Raw genomic sequence first — 24,722 nt, forward strand, 5'->3', positions numbered from 1 at the left:
GGCCCTGGTTGCTTAGCAACAGGGAGATGGGGCTAGGGAAAGCCTGAATCGATAGGACGAGAGGAGGGGGAAGTTGCTCGTTGAGGGGACGAGAGATGCTCTGGTTGCCTAGCAACCAAGGCAGCTGCGGTGACTGGGTCAGTTGGGAAGGGGTCTTGAGGCTGTCTTGAGGAAGTGAGGACAAGAGGGAGCAAATGAAGAAGTTGGGGTCCACAATGGACCACCCTACACCTTAACATGGTGGAAAGAAAGGCCTATGTTAGCCTTCCACAACCTAGTCTACAAAAACTTTCCTTGTGCCAAAAGAGATGCTTGATTAACAACAGGCTAAGATGTCCGTGTAGTTAAGGCTATGGTTTTCCTAGTAGTGATGTATGGAAATGAGAGCTGGACCATAAAGAAGGCTGATTGCCAAAGAATTGATGCTTTTGAATTATGGTGCTGGAGGAGACTCTTGAGAGTCCCATGGACTGCAAGAAGATCAAACCTCTCCATTCCGAAGGAGATCAGCCCTGAGTGCTCATTGGAAGGACAGATCCTGAAACTGAGACTCCAATACTTTGGCCACATCATGAGAAGAGAAGACTCCTTGGAAAAGACCCTGATGTTGGGGAAGATGGAGGGCACAAGGAGAAGGGGACAACAGAAGACGAGATGGTTGGACAGTGTTCTCGAAGCTACCAGCATGAGTTCGACCAAACTGCGGGAGGCAGTGGAAGACAGGAGTGCCTGGCGTGCTCTGGTCCATGGGCTCATGAAGAGTCAGACACGACTAAACGACTAAACAACAACAACAAGATGTCCTAATTCTTATACTGTATGTCAGGCACAGGCAAACTCGTCCCTTCAGATGTTTTGGTACTACAACTCCCATCATCCCTAGCTAACAGGACCAGTGGTCAGGGATGATGGGAATCGTCTCAAAACATCTGGAGGGCTGAGTTTGCCTTACGCCTGCTGTATGTGGTGGAATGGAACCAGTGAGGCATAGTTATTTCAGGATACAAATTCTGGAGGAGGGACACCAGCAATAAATCTCCTTAAATGCATTGGTAGCAGGTGACCAGCTGGGGAGGTGGTTCAACCTTGGATGATAAGGGAGTCAAAGGTATCCTAAAGGAGTTTGCAGAGAAGTTGAATGTTGTTTTTGCATTTCTCTTCACAGCAGATTATTGTTGTTGTTGTTGTTGTTGTTGTTATTATTATTATTATTATCTATTAAATTTGTATGCCACCCCTCATCTGAAGATCACAAGGCAGTTTACCCCAAAAAATAAAATGAATACAAAATAGAGAACACAAAAATCATGATAAGATATAGGGCAGATCTCTGTGCCTACTTTTGCAGGAAGGGAATCTGAGGAACTGAGTAGTGACAAGATATTCCAGGCTAGGGCGATTCATTGTTTCATACCAAGTCGGCCGCAAGAGTACTTTGACATGGAACCCACAGACCACACACTGCCTTATTGTGAGGGGGGAGTGAGGGCAAAATCTGACAACCCGCTGCCCCCAGCCCTCCTGTCTTCCCAAAGGTGCCAGGCTTTGGGAAGGAAATGCAAGGCTCTGGCATGGTCCTAGAGCCCTCCTATCTCCTTCCCAAAGCTGGAAAGCACTAACTAGGCTTTGTGAAGAGACAGGAGGACTCTAGGACACTGTCAGAGCCCTCATACCTTCCCAAAGTATGGTGCCTTGCTTACCACTTTGGGAAGGCAGGCAAGGGCTGGTGTGTGTGTCTAATTTTGCTTAGGGCCACTAAAAAGGCATTGGACTACCCTGTTCTAGGTCTTGTTGACAAATTAAAAACTGACAAATCACTGGGTTTGGATGGCATCCACCCAAAAGTCCTGAAGGAACACAGGTGTGAAATTGCTGCTCTCCTAACAAAAATACGTAACTTGTTTTTAAGATCAGCCTCCATACCTGAGGCCTGGAAAGTGGCCAGTGTATTACCATCTTTTCGAGAGGAATCCAGAGGAAATCTGGAAAATTATAGGTTGGTTAGTGTATCTCTGTTCTGGAAAAACTTGTGGAAATCATTAGTAAATATACAATTGCCAAGCATATATGCACATTAGTGATAATTCAGACAGTGACTGAAAATAAAACCACTAATATTACACAGTACCGTTATACTAATCTAAGGTGCAATCACAAAGAGATGTATAAAATTATGCATTGTGTAAGAAAGTGGATAGAGATTCACTGACAAAACTCAGTGGGGCCATCTAATGAAGCTGAATGTTGGAAGATTATGTACATATGGGCAAGATGCTTTTGCCCACATATGTTCTCCAGACTGATCTCACATGACTGAAAGAGGCCAGCTGAGGAGACTAACTCTTGTAGGAAACAGAAACACAGGGAACCATCAAAGTATGACAGGTGTGTGTTAGAAATTTTAAAAGGGAAAAAAGAGTAACACAGTTTTAAATATTTATATTAAAAAAGGGAGACTACTGTCAATGACTAAAATCATGCTAAGCTACTTCTTTGGCACATTCTTTATTCTCTGGTACATCCTGATCCGTACCCCTCCCCCCTCATTTGTGTTTCCTCTCAAAACAAACTGCTCCCACCCCCCAGTAGTGTATTAAAAGGTCAATAATCAGTGGTGTCCTGTAGGAATCAATATGATATGTGATATTTCAGTTGTTGACATGCACAGTGATGGCCACTGGTTTTCATTTCTTGAACATGGAATTGGACAAATTAATGGAGCAGGCAAATTAGCTGTGAGCCTCTATGTTAAGCAGGATGGCTAAATGGAGGCAGTGTGCAATGAAATAGCAACTGCTAGGCTCATACCCTAGGAGTCTGGGTCCATCTAAGCCTTCCACTGCAGCCATATCCAATGATAGTTAGGGCTGCTATATTTCAAAGAGTGAAAATCTGGACAGAAAAGTTGTTGAGCTTTTTTTGGGGGGGATGCAAAAATAAATTAATTCTGAGCTCTTTTTATGGGAAACTGGCAAAAACAGCTTCCATATCTCCGGATTTTCCTGGACATTTGCCTGATTTCTGGACGTATGCCAACCCTAATTAGTATAAATGTTTTAGTTAATAGCTGACAGTGAAATCAAACACAGAAAACTTGATTTAAGATGGGGCCTTTAGTGCTAATCTCCCATTTCCTATTTTGTCTGTTAGGATTCAGCTTCATGCAGTGCATTCTCTCAGGTTAGAGCAGGGACAACAGTAGCAGCAGCAGCAAGTGAAGGGTCTTTCCTTCATGCCCTGCTTGTGGGCTTCCTGGAGGTACTGGTAGAAACAGGATCCTAGGCTAAAAGTGCCCAATTGGGTTTTATCCAGCATAGCTCTGCTTATGTCCATATGTGCCATTAATGTATCAACAACAACAACAACAACAACAACAACAACAACAACAACAACAGGTTAAGGCTAAACAGCTCAGGAGGAATGCAAGTCTATGTTAGTTCCTTCAGAACATGATAATGCCATCTAGTGGAAGTTTTATAGTAGCGCTCCACAATCCCCCACTTCGGTGCTTTCCATCCATACTGGCAGTGCTTTTTTTCTGGGGGAACACAGGGGTACACATACTCCTAAGCATTTTGTGAATATAAGTTTGGCCTCATTGAGGGGCAGTATTTCAATATGAGTAGGAAAATGAGAATACCCCTTAAACATTTTTTTTAGAAAAAAGCACTGCATACTGGGAGAGCAGAAAACTAAACTTGGAAGAAAATGCTATATATTTAATCAAGTGCTTAAATAAAAGGTGAAGATGCACATAGTTACAGAGTGAAATCCAATTTTTTTTCCAAATTTCTGTTTGGTGATTACAGTAACTATAATACATATAAAGATGCACAATATTTGTGTGTGTGTGTGATATCTTTGCAGAGCGCAATGTAGGTACGTGAGCAAGCTCATACATCTGCAAAAAGTTGTCAAAGCTTGTCATACAGCCTTTTATGTGGGCATCTGCTACTCTAGTGCAGCAACTGTGTATGTTCGGAGTAAAACTCCTGAGACACTTCTGGTTACCTGAACTGCAAACTTGTCTATGGGCTAGTTTCTCTGTTTAAAACACGACACGGCAGGTTTGGTCACTTCATTACGGAAACAATTGTGTGGCCTTTTAACATCTGCTAGTCCACCATGCAAACAGAACGCTGGATGAGAGAGGCCTTTGGTATGACCCAGCAGGGCTCTTCTGATATTCTTGGAATGACTTTAAGGCTTAAGTCCCCCTTGAAGTGAATACGTCAAGGATTGCAATGCAAGACGCAGTTCTACACATGCACACACCTCCCCAACAAGGCAAACAAGAGGCATTAAGAGCACCAGCTGATGGGAGTTGTAGTCCAAAACATCTGGAGGACACCCAGTTGGTGAAGGCGGACATCCATTTCAGGTTGCATAACCTGAGAGTGATGGCTTCGCTTTGCAACAAGCTGTGTTTTCCATTGGTAACCACATTCCATATGAAAGATCGTCAGGAGGCAGTTTCCTGTCATGCACCAAGTTATTTCTAAGCCTCAGCAAGACAAAGGGAGATCCCTTGAACTCTTTGTTGCAATGAGGGCAAGGAGTGTAGCACAGGTTGGAAATATATGTTCCTGCATATATTCTCTTCAGCGCCCCCATTTCCTCCTTTGTTCCCACGCAGCTAATATCGCAACTCTGGATAAAAAAAAAATTATTTATAGACCCAAACTCTGCAAAGGACACAATTGGTTGTTGCCATGGAAACTGGCATTCTGAAAGTATTCAAACAGTTTGTTCAGGGAGACTTCAAGCCAGCACATGGGCTTCAAAAGCAGCGGGCTTTCAGCTGTAGGGATCTGGGTTCAAGGGGTTGCCCACCTGAGCATCTCCCCTGTTAAACACAGCCGTTTGCAGCAAAGACAACAAGAACCTTTTCTTAGGGTTTGCACATGTCCTAAGGAGTGGAGCATTCTTGGTGCATATTCTTGAGGTATACAACGCAGCTGTTACAGATATTCTGAGAGGCCTGCGGTAGCCTGCCTTCATTTGTTCATAGCAACACATGTGGTTTGTCTGGTGCAGCTGCCATGTCAAGATGAGGGACTTTCACTTTTAAAGGCAGCTTTGCAAATGGTCTTGAAATGTGCTCTTACCATCTCCAGTCCCTGCACCCCAACCCCCACACTTCTCTTCCACCTGCACTTTTTGTCCATCCCTTGGTTCCTTATGCCTGCCACTGCTACTTAGGACCAAAATAGGTATGGCCCAAGAGATCTGTCATGTGATTTCCATGTGTGGATATGCTTGTTCTCAATCTAATCCACCACCCCTCCACACACGCCTACTATTAGCCCCACTTGGGGAAATAAAGCAGGGCTAGTGGCTGGGCATGGGGGCAGTTAGAACAGGAAAATTATGGTAGTGGGGAAATAATTAAACACCCCCATCTCCAGCACCAATTTCCCAATCAAATTCATCGCCCCTTTTCATCCATTCACATAAAATCAGAACACAATTCTTCCATGTCTGTTTTGGTACTAAGACTGCTGCTTATTTCATCTGAAAGCACTAGGCATTGGGCTGGCCAACTAAGTCCTGCTCAGAGTAGACCCATTGAAGTAAATGGCCCTAGGTTGTCATATCCGTTAACTTCAGCGCATCTCCTATTGAGTAGAACTAGGATTGGCTGCAGCCCATACACTTGTAGGCTTCACCTCGAAGTGGCTAACCGTAGTTGCACTTCAAAACGCTGAAATGATTCTCTTCCGCTACATATTTCGGTGAGCTCCGCTACCAACCCTGATGGTTGGAGGCAGTAATGCTTCTGAATACCAGTTGCTGGAAACCACAGGTGGGAAATGTGCTGTTGCACTCAGGTCCTGCTTGCAGGTTTCCCACAGGTATCTGGTTGGCCACTGTGAGAACAGGATGCTGGACTAGATGGGCCACTGGCCTGATCCAGCCTCCAGGCTCTTCTTAAATTCTTATTATACTTGTACACAAATCTTGGTCTGGTGACTGCTTTGTATAGGATTACAGCTGGAAATTGCCCCCCTTCTACGAATGGATACCACTGTTGAAGCAGTTAGCATCTTCCTAACCCCACTTACCTGGGAGTAAGCCCAACTGAATTCAGTAGGACTTCTGTGGAGGCACGGTTAGGGTTGCACCAATAGGAAATAGGAACAAATATGGGGTTCTTGTGAGTTAAACGGTGCTCAGCTAGTGACTGCTGGCTGAGCAAGGCCTTTTGGCATTGCTAAATATTCAGGAGGTGGTGGCATCTGGATGGGAGCCTGGCAAGGCATTGCTTCTTTGCTGCATGGCAAATCCCCAGAGTAAAAATGGGTTGAGAGGCACTGCATTGTAGCATTGTAACCGGGCATTGCTGTAAAGTCTCTTTGCATAATAGGAGAAGAGAATTCAACTGGCTGTCTGGGAATAGCTCATTTAGTCACTGCGTTGAATCAGCACCGAAGAGACGCCTGTTTGCAGGCTTCAGCCTCCCCCAGCATTGCTGCCAGATTGCTAAGTAAAGTTCTGTTCCCTGGTGTGCTCTTGGTATTCGATCAGCACATTCTTTGGGGCTTGTCTAACCACAGAGCATCAATTCAATGCTTGAGAGTTCTTGATATGAGACTGGGGTGGTGCTTGAATAGAAGAAGCACAAAAGGAAAACCTCAAAGCAGTTGCAGTTGTTCTCTTCTTCCATTGGAGGGAGCCTGGGGCCTTTCAGTTGCAAGTTGGTTCTTGCAGAATCAGCGCCACCCTCGATCTGGAGCAATTGCCAAATTCCAACAAAGTTCAGCGTAACCATCTTGTTGGGTCACAGCCAAAATCATTTTACTATATTCCATGCAAAGGGATTTGAAACTCATGAGAGATCACAACCACAGACATCTTTAAAGAAGAGTTCCTTGAGCTCACTTGGATGCTATGAGAGGCACACTTCACCTTGGAGTGCCCCTGTTCACCACAGAGAGAATTTATTTCCCCACTGAAAGTGAGGTTAAAGGAGGGATATGATCCCATAGGGCTGTATCCAGCTACACTATACTCAGAGGGGTCCCATTGATATCAGCTGACTTACATTAGGGATGCACACTGATTTCAACAGGTCCACTTCGTCACATGCAACCCATAGTTTCATGGAACCTTCGAGATTGGTTCACATGCAAACAGAGCACCGCCAGTATCTAAAAAGCAGGAAAACAAAAGCATCTGACCCTGTAGAAAGACCTTATGCCGTGAACAGAACCTGAGACACTGAACCAGGCTGTAAGGTCATCTGCACCATTATATAACACCCAACACACATGGCCTGTGCATTTGGCAACTACATGTCCTGCAGAAAATCAACAGGTGAATGACATCCTGTTGTTGCATGATCTATGCTTAAAGTTTCTTCCGCTGAGTTTTTCCTTGTCATAAAGCATCATATATGTAGCACAGGAGCCCCAGCAGGAAAAAAAGGTGGTGGTTGGTTGTAGCAGTGAAATGGCTCACCCACAGCTATTCTGTAGCAGCCACAGCAGGAGCACTTGGCCTCCTAAGTACAGAGCCTGTGCTTTAAGCCCAGTGCCTGCCATCCTTCTCCTTGGCACCCATGTTGGCAGTTCTCCAGACCGTCCGTTCTTGCTCCATGCCGCGACAACACTCTGTCTGGAAGAAAAAGCAACTTCTGTCTCATGAGCACCCAATCCAGATGGAACCGCTACAACGTTTTGACTTGAGACTATGAAGCCTATTTTCAAACTGGGATGCTATTAAGTGGCTGCTCTGAATTTAGGGCACAAAGGATGCTTGCGCAGAATCCAACAGCTGGGGAAAAGACCAATATATACTCTCTCCAACCTCTCTAAAAGTGGAGACTTATTTCTGCCAGAGTCCATCACTAGAACATGGAAGGGGAAGGGCTGTGGCTCAGTGGTAGAACAACTGGGCATCTCCAGGTAGCACTGGGAGAGACTCCTGTCTGAAACCCAGTCAGTGCAGAGGCAATGGATTGTAGCCAGTGCCAGCCTACTCAAAGCAAACACTTTGAAATGAATGAACAGGACTAACTTAGGTTTATTCATTCACCATCTTCATCACCATCAATTCCAATGGGTCTGTTTTGAGTAAAACTTAAGCTGAATACAGGCCAATACTGGGCTGGATGGACCATAGTCTGGCTCAATTTAAGACAGCTTCTTTTATTCTTAATGCTGTTGAAAGCTTAGCTAACTCTTTCTAATTATTAGTAATGAGAGCAGTTTAGAATGTCATTGATCTTTACCTAACTCCCTTGCTATTAATTGCTTTCTGATCTCCCACCTCTCAATTTTGTTTTATGTTGAAGAAGTTGGGTCGCTTTCTTTCTTTCTTTCTTTCTTTCTTTCTTTCTTTCTTTCTTTCTTTCTTTCTTTCCACATCATCTGCAGTTAAAATGAGCTTTGCAAGAGACAGGCTGCAAGCGGATTGCTGGGGAGACCTCACTTCCTTACAGAATTACGGCCCCCATGTTTCCTTGGCAAAGAGTTTTATCTCCAAAAGCACCCTGTGTTCCTCTACCAAGTCTCACAAATCTTCAGAGGCCTCTGGCTGTTCACCCCATCTATCTGTAGGCAGTGCTTCCTGTGGGGGATTCACAGGTGCAATTCATCACTTGATGTTACTCATTGAGTCACAGTGGAACATGTGAATTCTCTTTTGAAATGTATTGTGTTTGAGGCGATGTACAGAAGTCTTGCAAGTCTTCCCTTGATCATACTACAGGGTTGAGTGATGAACTCACATGTATGAATGTCAGAGTGTTCCTGTCTAATGAAATAGATGTCCTGGCTTCATAGTGATCAATGCGGAAGAACATTTAAAGCCCTATGAGCTCTATGAATCACAGTGAACATTTTTTGTTACAAAAGATGGGATATTAAATCAACAAAATATAAACTCCTATAAAATCTCCCATTTATCACGAAGACCCAAAGTTCACTTTTCTGAAGCCCCTCTCATTAATTTGTTGCTTATTGTCCTAGATCATGTTTGTGCCCCTATCTTAAGGACTCAGGGAGGATTGAAATCAAGCTATCTCATTTTAACTGCAAAAAATAAAGTTCTATGCAGCAATTTGGATCTGAATCTCCCACCATTGCACACCATACACTTAGTATGCACCTGTCACAATTTAGGGTCCAGAGGTTGAGATACAATCACACAAATTGGTTTAGTTTCTGTATGAATGGTGGGAGACCATGGGTGGCAGTCAGCCTTGTTCTACTAGGTGTGCAGGGAGAAAAGTTTGCTTGTGGACCCATTACCTAGCTGGAAGCAACATCACCTTATAAAGTAGAAGAACAATAGCCTGAGTTTTGTGTGTGAATTTGGCTGAAGCTGAAAGCTAGAGACACAGAGACTTGACTGCTTTGTGCTGGACCCAAAGCTGTCACTTGGAGCTTCCCTGGAGATCTAATGGGAAAGTCAGATCTCCTGGTTTGTTTGTTTGTTTGTTTTAAATAATTTTTATTAAGGTTTCAATCAAAAATTGAACCGAAAAGACATAAAAAAAAGATACACAAATACACAATACAAATCCCAGAAAGAAATAAAAAAACACGAAAAGCAAAAAACAACAATAAAAAAAGAAACAGAACATTTAAAAACAATATCACCTTTTCATTTCCTTTTTAAAATTTACTTATTTTCTGGACTTCCTCATACCTCCCTCTTTTGTATTCCAGTCCAAATTGTTTATCCAGCAATTTCTTTTCCACTTTTTTAATCCCGGTCTTTAATCTTAGAATAATATAGCATTAAATTTTTACCTCTTAAGTACCAAATTTCCCTTTCCTTTAACTTCTTTACTCCTAATCTTTAATCTTGATATAATATAGCATTAAAATTTTACCTCTTAAATATCAATTTTCCATTTCCTTAAACTTCTTTAATCCTAATCTTTAATCTTAGTCTGTCTATAATTTTATCCTGTACAGCTGGAAACCACTTATTTTCAATCCAACATCACTCTAACATTCTTTAATTTTGCAATGTTTCTGTAGGTAGTCTTTGAATTTCTTCCAATCTTCCTCCATCGCCTCTTCTCCCTGGTCACGAATTCTGCCAGTCATTTCCACCAGTTCCATATAGTCCATCAGTTTCATCTGCCATTCCTCCAGCGTGGGAAGTTCTTGTGTCTTCCAATACTTTGCGATGAGTATTCTTGCTGCTGTTGTTGCATACATAAAGAAAGTTCTATCCTTTTTTAATACCATTTGGCCGACTATGCCCAGGAGAAAGGCCTCTGGTTTCTTAGGGAAGGAATATTTAAATACCTTTTTTAGTTCATTATATATCATTTCCCAGAAAGCCTTAATCTTTGGGCATGTCCACCAAAGGTGAAAAAATGTACCTTCAGTTTCTTTACATTTCCAACATTTATTATCGGGCAAGTGATAGATTTTTGCAAGCTTGACTGGGGTTATGTACCACCTGTATATCATTTTCATAATATTCTCTCTTAAGGCATTACATGCCGTAAATTTCATACCTGTGGTCCACAACTGTTCCCAGTCAGCAAACATAATGTTATGTCCAACGTCCTGTGCCCGTTTAATCATAGCCGATTTTACCGTTTCATCCTGAGTGTTCCATTTCAGCAGCAAGTTATACATTCTTGACAAATTCTTAGTTTTGGGTTCTAACAATTCAGTTTCTAATTTTGATCTTTCCACCTGGAAGCCAATTTTCTTGTCCAATTTAAATGCCTCCATTATCTGAAAATAATGAAGCCAGTCTCGCACTTTGTTTTTTAATTTTTCGAAACTCTGCAATTTCAGTCTATCTCCATCTTGTTCCAAAATTTCCCAATATTTCGGCCATTTGACCTCCATATTGACCTTTTTCAAGGCTTTCGCTTCCATTGGTGACAGCCACCTTGGGGTTTTATTTTCTAGCAAATCCTTATATCTTATCCAGACATTAAACAGCGCTTTCCTGACAATGTGGTTTTTAGATCTCCTGGTTTGTTAATGGTGTGATCTTCTCCACGCTTTGCTCAGTTTGTATTTATATAAATCTAAATAAAGCCATATATCCTAAAGACTCCACAATCTCCACTGACTTTCATTCTAAGGAAACCGAATCATGGGCAAGTGCAGGACCTGCTCACCACTTGGAGATCAGGGTGTGCGCAACACTATTTTCCTTTATTGTCCCAAGAGGGAAATTCAGTGAAATTCTACCTCTGTTCAGATGCTCAGCTGTTCCCCACCCCCTCCTCCTTGCTGCCTTAGTGACCTACCAGCAACGTGGGGATGACTCACTCAATGCTTGTGGCAAGTCCACACCTTTTTAAACACTGCTATTTTAGTTGCTGCTCTGAAAAGCAACAAGGACGGGGGAAGCCTGGGAACAGGGTGGTAGTGTGGAATATGTCACTCTCCAGAGATTCTGTGGCCTATCTGATCACTAGAGCTGCTCGTTTGCCTCCCAACCCATGGAAAAGGTGGGGCATTTGGAATATAGGCCTGGATTTTGTTCAGTACAAGGAAGAGGGAAATAGAGAGGATGCAGACCATTAGCCAGCTCAGCAACATAGATTTAGGACTCCACATTTGCAGTTCAATAGGGCTGTGTATGGCATTTATGATAAAGAAGCAATGCAATGCAATAACATCCAGATTCATTGGCTGTATGTGGGGAACTCACGATCTCAGGGCAGCAAGATGGCCTGTCCTGAAATCTGTCCAGTTCTTGGGCATATGAAAGGAACATTCTCAATGTCTGCAAAGCAGGCCTACACGTTAGACATTTGCTTAACTGAAAAAAAGTCACCTTGGCAAATCCACAGCATGCATTTAAAGCACATTCAATGAATGTTTAAAGAGCAGGCATATCTCAGATATATTGCGGTTCCATTTCCAGACCACCACAATAAAGCAAATATCGCAATAAAGCAAGTCACACACTTTTTGTTTTGTTTCCCAGTGCATATAAAAATTATGTTTACACTGTATTGTAGTCTATTAAGCCAGGCCAGCTGCAGGGGTGGGAGGGGAAAATCCTGGCTCCAACCCTAGCCAGCTTCACTCCTGTGGCCAGAAGAGGGAAAGCAATAGCAGGGGTTTTTCCTTTCCCTGGAAACAGCTGGGCTGCCTGCAGCTGCTCCTGTGTCCTCACAAGGAGCAATATCTGTGAAGCACAATAAAGAGAAATGCAACAAAGTGAGGTATGTATGCCTATACATGACTTCGCTGGGAACTGTAGTTTCCCTCTCACTGCTACAATTCTCAGCACCCTCACCAAACTACACTTCCCAGGATTCTTTGGGGAAAGTCAAGTATAAGTGTGGATCTGCCCATTGATATCAGCAGTGTTTGATTCTCTTCAGGGTTTTGTGTGAGGGTGGCAGGCAGCTTCTGTTCTAAAAACAATGGGGAAGCAATAAACTATGTGAAATACTAACCCTGTCCCCCAAGAAAGGATCCTAGCAGCTTAGTTAGTTTGGCAGGGTTTAATTTCAAGTAAGCAGACCCAGGATTGCGACCTAAGGGTGCTTTCAGATTGTCAGCATTTTGTGGGAGGGATTCAAGCAGAAACCTGACATTTAGGGTTGCACAACTGAAATGGACTAAAAGGCTCTGTCACCTGAGTGCAACAAATCCATTTTAACAACAACAACAACAACAACAACAACAACTGGACTTTTTGCAGTGTGGAAAAGTACAGGGAAATGCCCTGAAAAGCATGTGATGAGAGCACAATTAACAGGACGACCTGAAGGCACTTTGCATGTTAATCAGGATGAAGGCTCATTGTCATATAACTGCCCTGCAAACAAATCGGGGAAAAGCCCCGTAAAGAGTGGACAGAGTCTATAAAATTACTGAGGTGTTGGCAACCTTGTTAGAGCTGGATCACTTTCATTACCTTGCCCTCTCCAACATGGATTGCATCCAATACTTCATGCCAGCTTCACATGGGGGGGGGTCAAGGGCCCCTCCCTTTGGGACCATGGCATTGGTCAGCAGCTGATGCTTGCAGGAGACACAGCTCCCCTTCTCCATTCATTTTGCCCAGGAAAAAAAATGTAATATTTGTGCAACCAACTGATGGCAAAATGTACTGGTGCCTGGTGCCTATTGGAACTGATAGGGCAGAAGGCAGGTGGACTAACAGGAAGTGAAGCCAGAACCAATGACAGGCAGGGACACCCTCTGAATGGTTGTAAGTAAGAAGGTGGGCAGGCAGGTGAGGACCGGCTGGGGGAAAACTGAAATTAGTGGCCCAGCTTCCAATTCATCCTAATGGACCAGCCTCCACTAGCAGAACGTAGCTTCTGTCTCACCCCTGGGGAGTGTCTGGTTTAGGGTGCAATTCCATAGTTCATAAGGTACAAGATGAAGGGGAGGCATGCACAAGCCCCTCCCTTAGACCTGTACAACTGGCAGCCCACCAAGGCAACCTCATCTCACCTAACATTGTGTTGTCATTTGCTGGCTGCTTGCTAACACCCATCTCCCATTTTTGCCGTCCCAGGCAGGCAGTAAAACCAAAGGTTTGGTGGGCTGGCATGAATTGCATTTGGTGGATTGCATTCAGTGGCTTTTCAAGCTCTCATAGGCAGGGGAGCTGTCCAGCAGGACAAAGTACGTTTCAGAGAAAGGTTGCTGAGGCAGCTGGGGAACTGTCCAGCTAGGTAGTTATGAGAGGAATCGAGAAGCAACAAATTGTGCAACAGCAACATCCAAGCAACAAGTGAAAAGCTAAATAACTGCCTATGGCTGCTAGCCTTGATGGCTATGCTGTGCCTCCACTATTGGTCAGAAGGCAGTAATGCTTCTGAATACCAGTTGCTGGAAACCACAGAAAAGGAGACCACTCTTGTGCCCAGATACTTCTTGAGGGTCTCCTCATTTGGGTGGCCACTGTGAAAACAGGATGTTGGACTAGACAGGCTACTGGCCTGCCCAAGAAGGCTCTTCTTATGTCTTAACTCTCTTCCCACAGCATTGGTAGGGTCCTGATCTAGAGGCTACTTACCGGTAGGTTGAGCAGCCAGCCACATGCTGCACCTTTTGGCCTGGGCTTTAGCATAGACCCATGCTCTCACCTGCTGAAGTTGTGGGTTGTAACTGTAATTTGTTTAGAGCAAATAGGTGTCTCTCATTGGCATGCATTAGATTCCCCCCCCCCCCCATTATGCAGCCTCTCCAGGTGGACAGTCTCTTAGGGCTGGCAACCAGAGCCTACACTGTTGACTTTACACCAGGTGAGGGGAACCTTTGGCCCACCAGATGCTCCCACCATCCCTGACCACTGATCATGCTTGCTGGGGGTGTTGGGGGTTGAGCCACATCTGGACGGCCAAAGTTCCCCCACAGAGTAAACTCTGATTCTCCATAGATGAAACTGCAGGTCCCAAGCTGTGGGTGGGAAGCACAGATCCTGGTGAATTGGCCTCCTCTGAAGACACTCCTTCTGAGTCAAGCTCTGCTGGTGGGACATGATCAAGCTTGTGCTTCAAATGATAACACAGCAATGCATATAGAGCAGGCCTCTCCAACGGCTACTTAATTCTTCTCCAAAGACGTTTCAACAGGTGTTTATGCAAGATAATCTGTTTAAAATATCACTCATTCATTCATAAATACTGTATACTGATTCTTCTTACAACAGGCATTCTCACAACAACTTTATCACGGGATAGTTAAAATGTTTCTTTTTGAACATTCTAGCCTTTTCTAATTATGCACAGTGTGGGGTTTTTACTTGTTTGTTTCTTTAAAGATCTAATACTGCTGCCTAATTTCCCCTGTCTGTCTCATTTGGGGAGACTTCTGCTGCCCTAGATCATCTTGGGAGTCCTGCTATATTGACAAACCAAAGCCTGGCTCTTCCCGATGCTAGAAGCAAAGACACACACACACACCTGCCCAGTTTCCAGCAGAAAGCTTGCTGGCTGCTGTGCTTTTGCAGATCAAGATCAACTCTTTTCTTCTGCTGCTGCAGTTGAGCCTCTTGATGTGGAAACTGGCTCTATTTTTATCTGGCTAAGGAAGATCAGATTTGCAGTAATTGACTGGATAAACAGACACACTATGTACGAACCAAGTTAATGGGATACATTTGGTGGCCAGCAAGGGCACTTTGCTGTTGCTCTGCCCAAATAAGTAATTGGACTAATTTATGACACTCAGGCTGCTAACGTGTCCATTAAAGGCCCCTTTTGTGCTCTTCCCCTCCACAAATAAAAGGGGAAAAAACATTTCCCCCTGGTTCAAAGCATGCAAACACCATGCCTTCATCAGGAGTAAGTATAAAGCATTTCCTGACTGTCACTAAAGCTCTTAGCAAAATGGAATTAGAGCCAAACACGTGCAAGAATTTCTCTTTCCGGTTAACCCAGGTCCTGACCTTTATTAACCTGGCAGAGATTATTGACAATACAGTATGCCCTCAGTAAGATGGAATCTACAAAGGAACTGTACTATCATCTATCCTGTCCTGACTGCAATATAGCTCAATAATCTGCTGATTTTGGGAGGGTTGGGCAACAGATCAAACTGATAAGAAAAGGTTGGAATGGAAGGAGGGAAATCTATGCTACATAATCTTGCCTAATGAAACACATTTAACAGTAAGTAAGGGGGGGAAATGAGCCCCCCCCCATTCCTTCTCCCCTGGTGCACCAAAGCTGCTCTCATTTGGGCAATTTGTGGTTCCCTTGTGACACATTCTAATGGATGTGGAGAACAGTCAGATGCAAATATGAAGCTTATGGCAAGTACGGAAGTTTACAGGGCTTGTGCCTCTGACTTAAGTGTTCTGAACTGCGCATCCAGCCATTTTCTGACTCTTTCTCCACATGTAGGGAAAAACACAACACCAGAAGCAGTTCTTTCCTCTCCCCGGAAATTGGCAAGTGGCTGACCATTAGATTATGATTGTACAATGTAAACAAGTGTCAAGTGATGCATATTGAGTTTAAGTAAATAAATAAATCTTAATTTCACATATACACGTATAGAGTAGGAACTGGTGCTGATTGACCAGGAATGAGAAATTGAGGTTGAAGCAAATAGCTTGATGAAGACAGCAACCCAGCATGTGGCACCTGTGAAAAAGGCCATCTCCTTCACTATATCTCAGAAGTGGAATATTTTTCCAGAAACATTACACAGCACAGAGGCATTGCTACCTCACTGGCTCACGAGGTCCCCCCCCCCCCCATTCTCCTAAAACAAAGTAGCATACCCATGGGAAGGTGCCACAGCTATAGAAAATGTTTCCATGCTGTTTCACAGCATGGGGTGACAGGAATTAGGAGAATGGAACTTCTGCATATTAGCACCATATAAAAAGAGAAAGAGTCGCCAAAGTAAGAATAGGCTCAGAGGAGAAACTGTAATGCTGGATGAGTGTCCCTTATTTCAGAATTGTTACATAAAGGATGTCTCATTATTTTACTGCTCTGATGTGCCCCTTTTGCCTGGACATCTGCTCCTGCAAACTTTGTGCAAGTTACCTGCCCCAGAAAACAACAGTGCTGCCCTTGGTGACTGGTCTTAAAACTACTGTCACCTAATACAGGGTTCAGGAGCATGTGGCCCTCCTGATGTTGGACTCCAGTTCCCACCATCCCTTTTCATTGGCCATGCTGGCTGGGGCTGATGGGACGTGGAGTTCTAACATCTGGAAGGCTACAGGTTCCCCAGCCCTGACTTAATAAAATGCTGTGGCTGGTAGAACATATAAATAAGTACCGGTAGACATTTTTTGCCTATGGTGTCAGTTGGGGTTACTAGATCAGGAGATTCTTTTGCTACCATTAACCATGGTGTCCTCCTGGAGCAGCTTTACAGATGGGAAGTTGGAGGCCTGGTGCCAGGGTGAATCTGCTCCTGGGAAATGGCCACTGCTCAGAGGAGGAACAACCATCTTTGCAGAAAGAAGATCCCGGGTTCAACCCCCAGCATCTCCAGGTAGGGCTGGGAATGTCCCCAGGCTGAGACCTAGGACAGTCACTGCCAGCCTAGGTTGGCAATTCTGAACTTCCTGATTCTGTATAAATAAGTTTCCTGTGTGGTCATCAGGGATGTGTGAGCCCAGTGTCATGATTAGCCGGATGCTACCCAACTATGTGTCTCCTTGTCTCCTTATTATCTGAATGAGGTGATTGATAGGTGCTTGGAGGATGTCATGGTCTGGATGAGTTCAGGTAGCTTGTTAGCTCATTCTGTTTCTATATCCCTTTGCACAACCAGAGGTGTTCCAAAGCAATTTACAATGAAGGCCAATGAACTGAACCTGAACACCAACATGATGAAGGTGATGTGAGCCAGAGGTTTCCAGGTGCAGGAAATAGGCAGCTGGCCTGCTCTGGATGGGTTGCACTTCCTCTGGAGGGCCAGCTGCATAGCCTGAGCTTACTTCTACATTCTGCTTTGTCACCAGAGGCCTAAGTGATCTCAGTGGCATGGATCACTTATTTTCAGCTCTGGCTGGTTGACCAGCTATGGCTGTTCCTGGACAGAGTTAGCCTTGCCACAATAACCCATGCTCTGATAACCACCTGGTTAGTTTACTGTATTGCACTCTTGCATGGATCCACCCTGGAAGACAGTCTGAAGGTTGGTGGTGATGAAAATACAGCTGTAGAGTCTTAACTGTCTCAGCCTGTTGGGACCACATAATACTGATTCTAAAAAGGTTTGCATTGGCTGACTATATGCTATTGAACCCAACTTAAGGCTTTAGTGTTGGCATATAATGCCTTGAGGGAAGCGGGTGGTGCTGTGGTCTAAACCACAGAGCCTAGGGCTTGCCGATCAGAAGGTCAGCAGTTTGAATCCCCACGATGGGGTGAGCTCCCATTGTTCGGTCCCAGCTCCTGCCCACCTAGCAGTTTGAAAGCACGTCAAAGTGCAAGTAGATAAATAGGTACCACTCCAGCGGGAAGGTAAACAGTGTTTCCATGCGCTGTTCTGGTTCGCCAGAAGTGGCTTAGTCATGCTGGCCACATGACCTGGAAGCTGTATGTGGACAAACACCAGCTCCCTTGGACTATAGAGCAAGATGAGCGCGCAACCCCAGAGTCATCCGCAACTGGAACTAACGGTCAGGGGTACCTTTACCTTTATAATGCCTTGACTGACTTAGAACCCGGGTATCTGAAGGAGTGGCACATACTTCCCTGTGTTGTCCTGCTCATGATTTAAGGTAAGCTGGGGCACCCCTTTCTGTCCTACCATGGTTTTAAGATTGTGGAGCTGTGTTTCAATATGGGATCTTCCTGACTGTGACTAGCCTTCAAAAGCAGCTGAAAACACCCCTCTTCTTCCTGGCCTACTGGCGTTAAGGTGTGTGATGTATGAAACCAATTGGAGCTATTTGGGTTGTCTTAGAAAGGAAGGGAGGAAAAGAACTGCTGCCATGCTAGTTTTGAGGTTTCTGACTGACTTTATTATTTTTGTTTTCTTTTTACTGTTGGGGCCCTCCCTGGATTCACGCAACAACCAAGCGGATGGCCACCAAGTTGAATGGATATAAAATGTGATTAGAGAAATTCTTGGGGGAGATGGCTATCAATGGCTACTAGCCTTGATGGCTGTGGTCAGAGGAGACAGTTGCTGGAATCTGCAGGAGGGCTGAGTGTTCTTGCATCTGGCTGGTGACTGGGAGAACAGGATGCTGGGCTACATGGGCCAGGTATGTCCTTATGACAGGAAGGATGTAATTTGCTTTAGTAAATAAATAAATGCTCTTGCTGTTGATGCAGGGGTATACCTGGACTCCCTTCTGCCCTTGGCAAGGAGCTGTATCAGTGCCCCCCCATCCCTTGTACCCTCCTCCAAGGCACCCAGAGGAGCCTGTGCACCTTACCTGGCCAGTTCAGAGCAGGAGAGGAGTGGCCCTGCGAATGGGCAGGTGAGCAGACTCCTAGCCACTCCAAGCCAAAGGGGAGGTGTGTGATTTTTGTGCTCCCCTAGGCCTGTGTCTTTGGCAGGGGCCAAACTGGACAACTCTTAGGTATGCCCCTGGCTATTGTTTTCAAGTCAGGAAATTAGGCTTATTTAAGAAGTGGGATGGGAGAATAGAGAAGAAAGTATTGTCAGCAACAAAATTAAGTGAGGAGTGGGGTCCTAAGCATAGCCTCTTGCGTCTCCCAGCAAAATCAGTGCCACTTGTGAATGAATAAGCCAGGTTAGTGTTGGGCTATCATTATGGAAGGCAAGAGCTCCCACTTGGTTTCCCTGAGAAATCTTTACCCTCTTCCTAGGCTGATAGATTGCAGCCTGCCAAATGCATTTTTTTTTCCTGGATGCTATCTCTCTCTGGCCTGCTGGAGGTTTTTTAGCCTCCTGTCTCTAAGGAAGTGAAAGAGAACAGAGAGATCTGCTGGGGGGGGGGGAGCGAGGAGAGAGCGAGCGATGAGTGTTACGCAGTTCCTGTACCTTTAAATCTAAGGAGCTTGAGCTGAGACAGAGAGCGAGAGAGGCAGAAGCTGAGCCGGGGGTCTGTTCCCCTTAATAAGCAAGATCGGTCTCCACTGAGGAAGATGGGAAGAAGAGGGTGAGGAGGATGCAAGAAGACCTCTGCCCCTCCCAGACTGGAGATACAAAAAAGGAAAGAGAGAGAGGCGCCTCTTTCCCTCCATCCTCAATCTCTTCCGCCTCCTCCATCCCTTCTTTTTCTGCCACCCTGCTGAAAGAATCCAGCCCTTCCGAAAAGGGCATCTCTCCCTGTCTCTCTCTTTGAAGGCAAAATGTGGGAGTCGTTCCAAAAAACAAGCCGAGATCTAACGGAGTGAGAGGTTTGCTGTGGGTGGCGGTGGGAGGTGTGGGGAGGGGGGGGGAGGAGGAAGAAAATGAGAACAGTTGTTTTTGTAGGGTGAGCTGTAGGTGTGTTTGTGAGTGTGTGTGTGTGTGTGTTTGTGTGTATGTATGCGTGAGTGTGTGTGTGTGTGAGAGAGAGAGAGAGAGGAAGAGAGTGTGCGTGAGATTGAGACAGACACAGACACTGCATTGCTGCTGATTCAGGAGTCTCTCCAGCAAAAACATAACCACCAAGATGCTGCTCTGCCTTGGACTGCCTGATCCATTTCTCCATCAAAACAGCAGCAGGTGGAGGTCACAGAGGGGGATTTGAGACCCTTCCTGCCGCCTGCGTGTTGCATCCTCCCCCCCTCCCGCAAAACCAGGAATTCTTCTTCTTATATGTTGGCACTTGGCCTGTTTCTCCGCATCCTTTCTTTCCCTGGGTTTTGCCTCGGATGGTTTTACAGGAGACTTGCTTGCACCAAAACCTGCCTGATTTGCTGTTCTGGACAATATTATTCTCCCTCTTTTGCTCCAATCCAGCCTCCAGAGCAGGAAGCCAAGAGGATCAAGGTTCCATGAGTCTCCCCCTTGAGAAAGTGTGAGCAGCAGAAATTGACTCAAGCAGCTATTTGGATTTGGTGCATTATTTAAGGTGTTGTTTGGGGTTTTTTTTTCCTCCCCTGGCGGCTGCTTCTCCTCCTCCTCTCTCTCTCTTTTTTTTTCACCTTTTTGAGAATTTTCAAACTGAGTTACATGCATGTCCAGTGGGGGAAGGTTTAATTTTGACGATGGAGGGTCCTATTGTGGAGGCTGGGAGGACGGCAAGGCTCACGGCCACGGAATATGCACCGGCCCCAAGGGTCAAGGAGAGTATGCGGGTTCCTGGAGTCACGGCTTTGAAGTGCTGGGGGTCTATACCTGGCCGAGTGGCAACACCTACCAGGGCACCTGGGCCCAGGGAAAGCGCCACGGCATTGGTGTGGAGAGCAAAGGGAAGTGGGTGTACAAAGGCGAATGGACTCATGGATTTAAGGGACGCTACGGAGTACGTGAATGCACAGGCAATGGGGCCAAATATGAAGGCACCTGGAGCAATGGTCTTCAGGATGGTTATGGGACAGAGACCTACTCGGATGGAGGTAAGTAGCCCATTTGCTCCTTCTTTTCCTTGGTGTTGTCCAGTGGACCATCCTTCCTTTTCTCTGCCAGGTTGTGGTGTATCCTTTTAGGAAGCCCTGCCAGTTCAAAGCTTCGTTCTTACTGTAAGACAGAGAAAAGCAGCTCACCCAGGCAGGGCCCCTTCCCAATGGAGCCCTTTAAATTCATTTGTGACCAGGGCTGTTTCTTTTCATGTTCTCTGTTGCCTGATGAAGGGAATGCCTTTTTTGCAAGCTGGTTTGTTGGATAGAGTGGGGGGTAGAAGGCTGGAAGGCATTCAAATTCTTACTCAGCTATGAAACTCCCTGTGGTGGGTTAGTCACTATCTTTCATCTAAGCTTACCTTGTGGGTTGCTGTAAGGATAAATGAGGTGAGAACTGTGAAACATTTTAATTTTATTTTTTGCGTATGGAAAGGAGCTTAGAAATTAAGAGCAATGGCTGTGAGGAACCAAACTATATCCAAAGTTGTATATGAGGAGGAATACGGTAAGGCAGGGTCAAGAAATTGGTTAGAATCATAACAGGAAATGCAGGTTTTTGGTATCTGGAGCAAATGACCCAAGAGAGACCCCTTTACATGGATTAATCTGAGGCACAGTTTGCCAGGAAGTGACGTTTGGCTTCCATTCATTTCCATGAGGGTTGTTCAGAACGTCCCAGTGAATTATGCCCCCTGGATCAGATTTGTGTCTCTGCCACTGCCAGTCTGCTATCCTTAATTGTTGCCCATAATCTGCCACCCGAGGTGGTCACGTGTCTGTCCTATCATTGGACTGTTTCATGACTTGAAAGCATGACTCTAGACCCACCACTTGAACCTGTAGGTTCTTTCAACTCTGAAGCGGAGTAGGTTTAAAAACAAATACATAACCCAGGCAGCAAGATGCACTGCTGGATCTTCTCAGTGCAGGCACTTTGAAATTCTCACCATAATGAAAACATATTGCAAGCTGCTATCATTTTTTATAATTCCCCCTCCACGCATAAAGCTCAACCTGATGCATCCAGAGCTTATCTGGCAAATGACTGCAATTTATAGAGGGTTCCCACAATGAGATTTCACAGCTTGATTGTGTACAGCAGGGGTAGAGGCCAGATGTGGGCCAAGCCTCTCTCTCTAGGCCATACTCCCTCTTTAGTCATGTCCTTTCTGCCCAGGCCACCCTGCTCACTGCTCTTCCTCCACACCCTCATTGAGTGCTTTTGTGTGACTGGGATGTGTCCTTGAACTCTGATAAGGACTTGCCTGCCTGTATAGAGCATAGAAAGGTGTATGCGTGTAGAAGTACATTTACATTTGTTGCTCTGGCCCCACCCACCACTGACTTGCAGCTCCCAGAACGTTACTCAGAAGGGAATGTGGCCCAGGGACTGGAAAAGCTTTCCCACTGCCCAGAGGCAGGTGAGGACAGCTGTTTTTGACCTCTGATGGCACTTTCAGGTGTATCAGGGTGAGTGGGAATGGGTACAAATACTGAATAAATATTTAGCAGAGACACAGAGAGAAATTATCTAGTTCTGATGTCTTATCCTGAGAAAACAGCTTCCTTTCTCTCAAGGGACTGAATCGCTTGGTCTCTTGTTCACTGACAGTGTCCCAGCTCCCCTAGGTAGTAGGGGCCAAACCAGCTTCCAAGAGTCCCGTGGAAACAACAAGGGAGGCCTCTGGTTTTCATCTTATGTGTCTGTATCCAAACAGCTTTGATCTCCCTCACCCCGGCCCATGTTGCTTAGAGTGTTCTAAAGATTTTAGATAGAGAAAGAAAGAAAAACACCCAAGGCCTTTATCCTCAGCCTTGAAAGTCTGGATTGGCAGGGAGGAGGAGAAGCAGTAGAGATCCAAAGCTTCAAAATGCAACTCTTTATAAACAGGTTTGTTGTTCTGACTGGGGTAATAGCGGAATGGGGCAGTGGGAGATTGGGGATGAGGAAAGAGGACTTTGATATGTTTTAACACTCTGTGCTGTGCTTACGAACTTACTTTGAAATGGTTAGAGCTGAGGGTTTTCTTGATTGAAAACAGAATTTTGAAGGAGCATGGATACATTCTACATGTTTCCTGCTCTGCTTCTCTACCTTTATCACTCCCTAAGGAGAGCTGGGATTATTCTGAATACATGGTTTTCTATAAAAACAAGACTGAAGACCAGCTTGAAAAGTCTCCTAAAACCCAAGGGATGGTTTTTTAAAGAAGGCATCTGGCCTGTCCATGCCTTTATCCAGAACCCAGGTGGTCACGATGGAATCTTGCTGCAGCAGTACAATTCCTAATGAATTCTGGCTGGCTATGGAGTCCACAGAATAGGACATTAATTTGAATAACCCAGGAATTGGACAGAAATGTAAATCTTCTGTCGTGGCTAAATTAATGTTGTCTCTAAAGCTAGAAAGGATGGGGGAAACAGACTTCATGATGGTTGTGAAACTAGTTTAGGAAGAAATGCTGTCCAGGTAGCAGAAACCTACCCAGCAAAGCTTTGGTGGAGAATTGTAGGGCAAGTGTGGGGAACTTCTGGCCCTTCAGATGTTGCTGCAACTCCCATCATCCCTAGTCATTGGCCATGCTTGTTGGGGCTGGTAGGAGTTATAGTTAAGCAATATCTGGAGGGCCAAAGGTTCCCCACACCTGATGTTTTGCACCTATGATTATTATTATTTTTAAAAAAATATATATTTCCCAATATTTTTTTAAAATAACAACACTTTTACATTCAATTATACACCAAATTCATCTTGTTTGACTTCCTCCCCCTCCCCCTGGCTTCCAAACTCAATCATTCATCATTATGCATATCATTATTTTTCCTCTGCAATTTTCAAACTTAATTATAAATATGTTGTCCATATTTAACACATCATAAATGTTACAGCAACCCTGCTAATGTTTTAACATATTTACAGTGTTCTTTAACATATTCTATAAATTTTATCCAATCTTGTAAGGATTTCTTCTCGTCTTGTTGCCTGATCCTAACGGTAAGCTTTGCCATTTCGGCATAGTCTATCATCTTGATTATCCATTCTTCCTTCGCCGGTGTGCCTTCTTCTTTCCATTTTTGGGCAAATAGCATTTTGGCGATCATGGTAGCATACATAAACAGTCTCTTTAAGTTCTTTGGTATCTCCTCCCCCACTATTCCAAGCAAGAAGGCTTCTGGGTGGTTTTTTTTAATAAACTCATAGTAAATCATTTCCCAGAAGTCTTTTGTCCTTCTACAAGTCCACCACATATGCAAAAAGGTACCTTCATTATCTATACATTTTCAACATATATTGGTGGAATTTTTATACATCTTTGCAATCGTACCTGGGGTTAGGTACCAAAGGTACATCATTTTCATATAATTTTCCTTTAAAGAACTGCATACAGTAAATTTTAAATCCTCCTTCCACAGCCTTTCCCATGACTCAAATGGAATATTGTGTCCCAAGTCTTTTGCCCATTTCATCATTACATCTTTAACATCTTCATCTTTTGTTTCCCATTCCAATAGTAGCTTATCCAATTTTCAGACCCTGATAATTCCTTCCCAAAGCCTCTCTCCTTATCACTTCTGAATATGTCATTTAATTGGTGGTATTGCAACCAATCTCTTAACAGAAATTTTGTTTCATCAAAATCTTTTATCCTCAATTTATTTTCTGTTTCTGTTAACAGCTCTTTGTATGCGGCCCAATTTTCTTTGCACCTACGATTAGCTCAGCAGTTGTCGGTGTAGAATCGAAACAGACATAAAAGTATGTCCCTAAAACACGCTCATGTCTCATATGTCTTTTACTCTTGGTTCACCTGAGGATAACAAATGG

At 44.5% G+C, this 24,722-nt stretch overlaps 2 protein-coding genes across 2 annotated transcripts in view; both read left to right on the forward strand.

Moving 5' to 3' along the window:
* The window catches only part of FANCA (FA complementation group A), a 260,177-nt gene that overhangs the window by 180,395 nt on the left and 55,060 nt on the right, over positions 1 to 24,722 (forward strand). The window lies entirely within an intron of this gene.
* JPH3 (junctophilin 3) overlaps positions 19,334 to 24,722 on the forward strand; it is an 84,079-nt gene continuing 78,690 nt past the window's right edge. The window contains exon 1 of the mRNA XM_081017786.1: positions 19,334 to 20,893. Within this exon, the coding sequence (XP_080873912.1) occupies positions 20,512 to 20,893 (382 nt within the window). The 5' untranslated portion in view covers positions 19,334 to 20,511. The remainder of the gene's footprint in view (positions 20,894 to 24,722) is intronic.

Source organism: Podarcis pityusensis (assembly GCF_964106645.2).
Source record: "Podarcis pityusensis genome assembly, chromosome: 8".
Taxonomy (NCBI): domain Eukaryota; kingdom Metazoa; phylum Chordata; class Lepidosauria; order Squamata; family Lacertidae; genus Podarcis; species Podarcis pityusensis.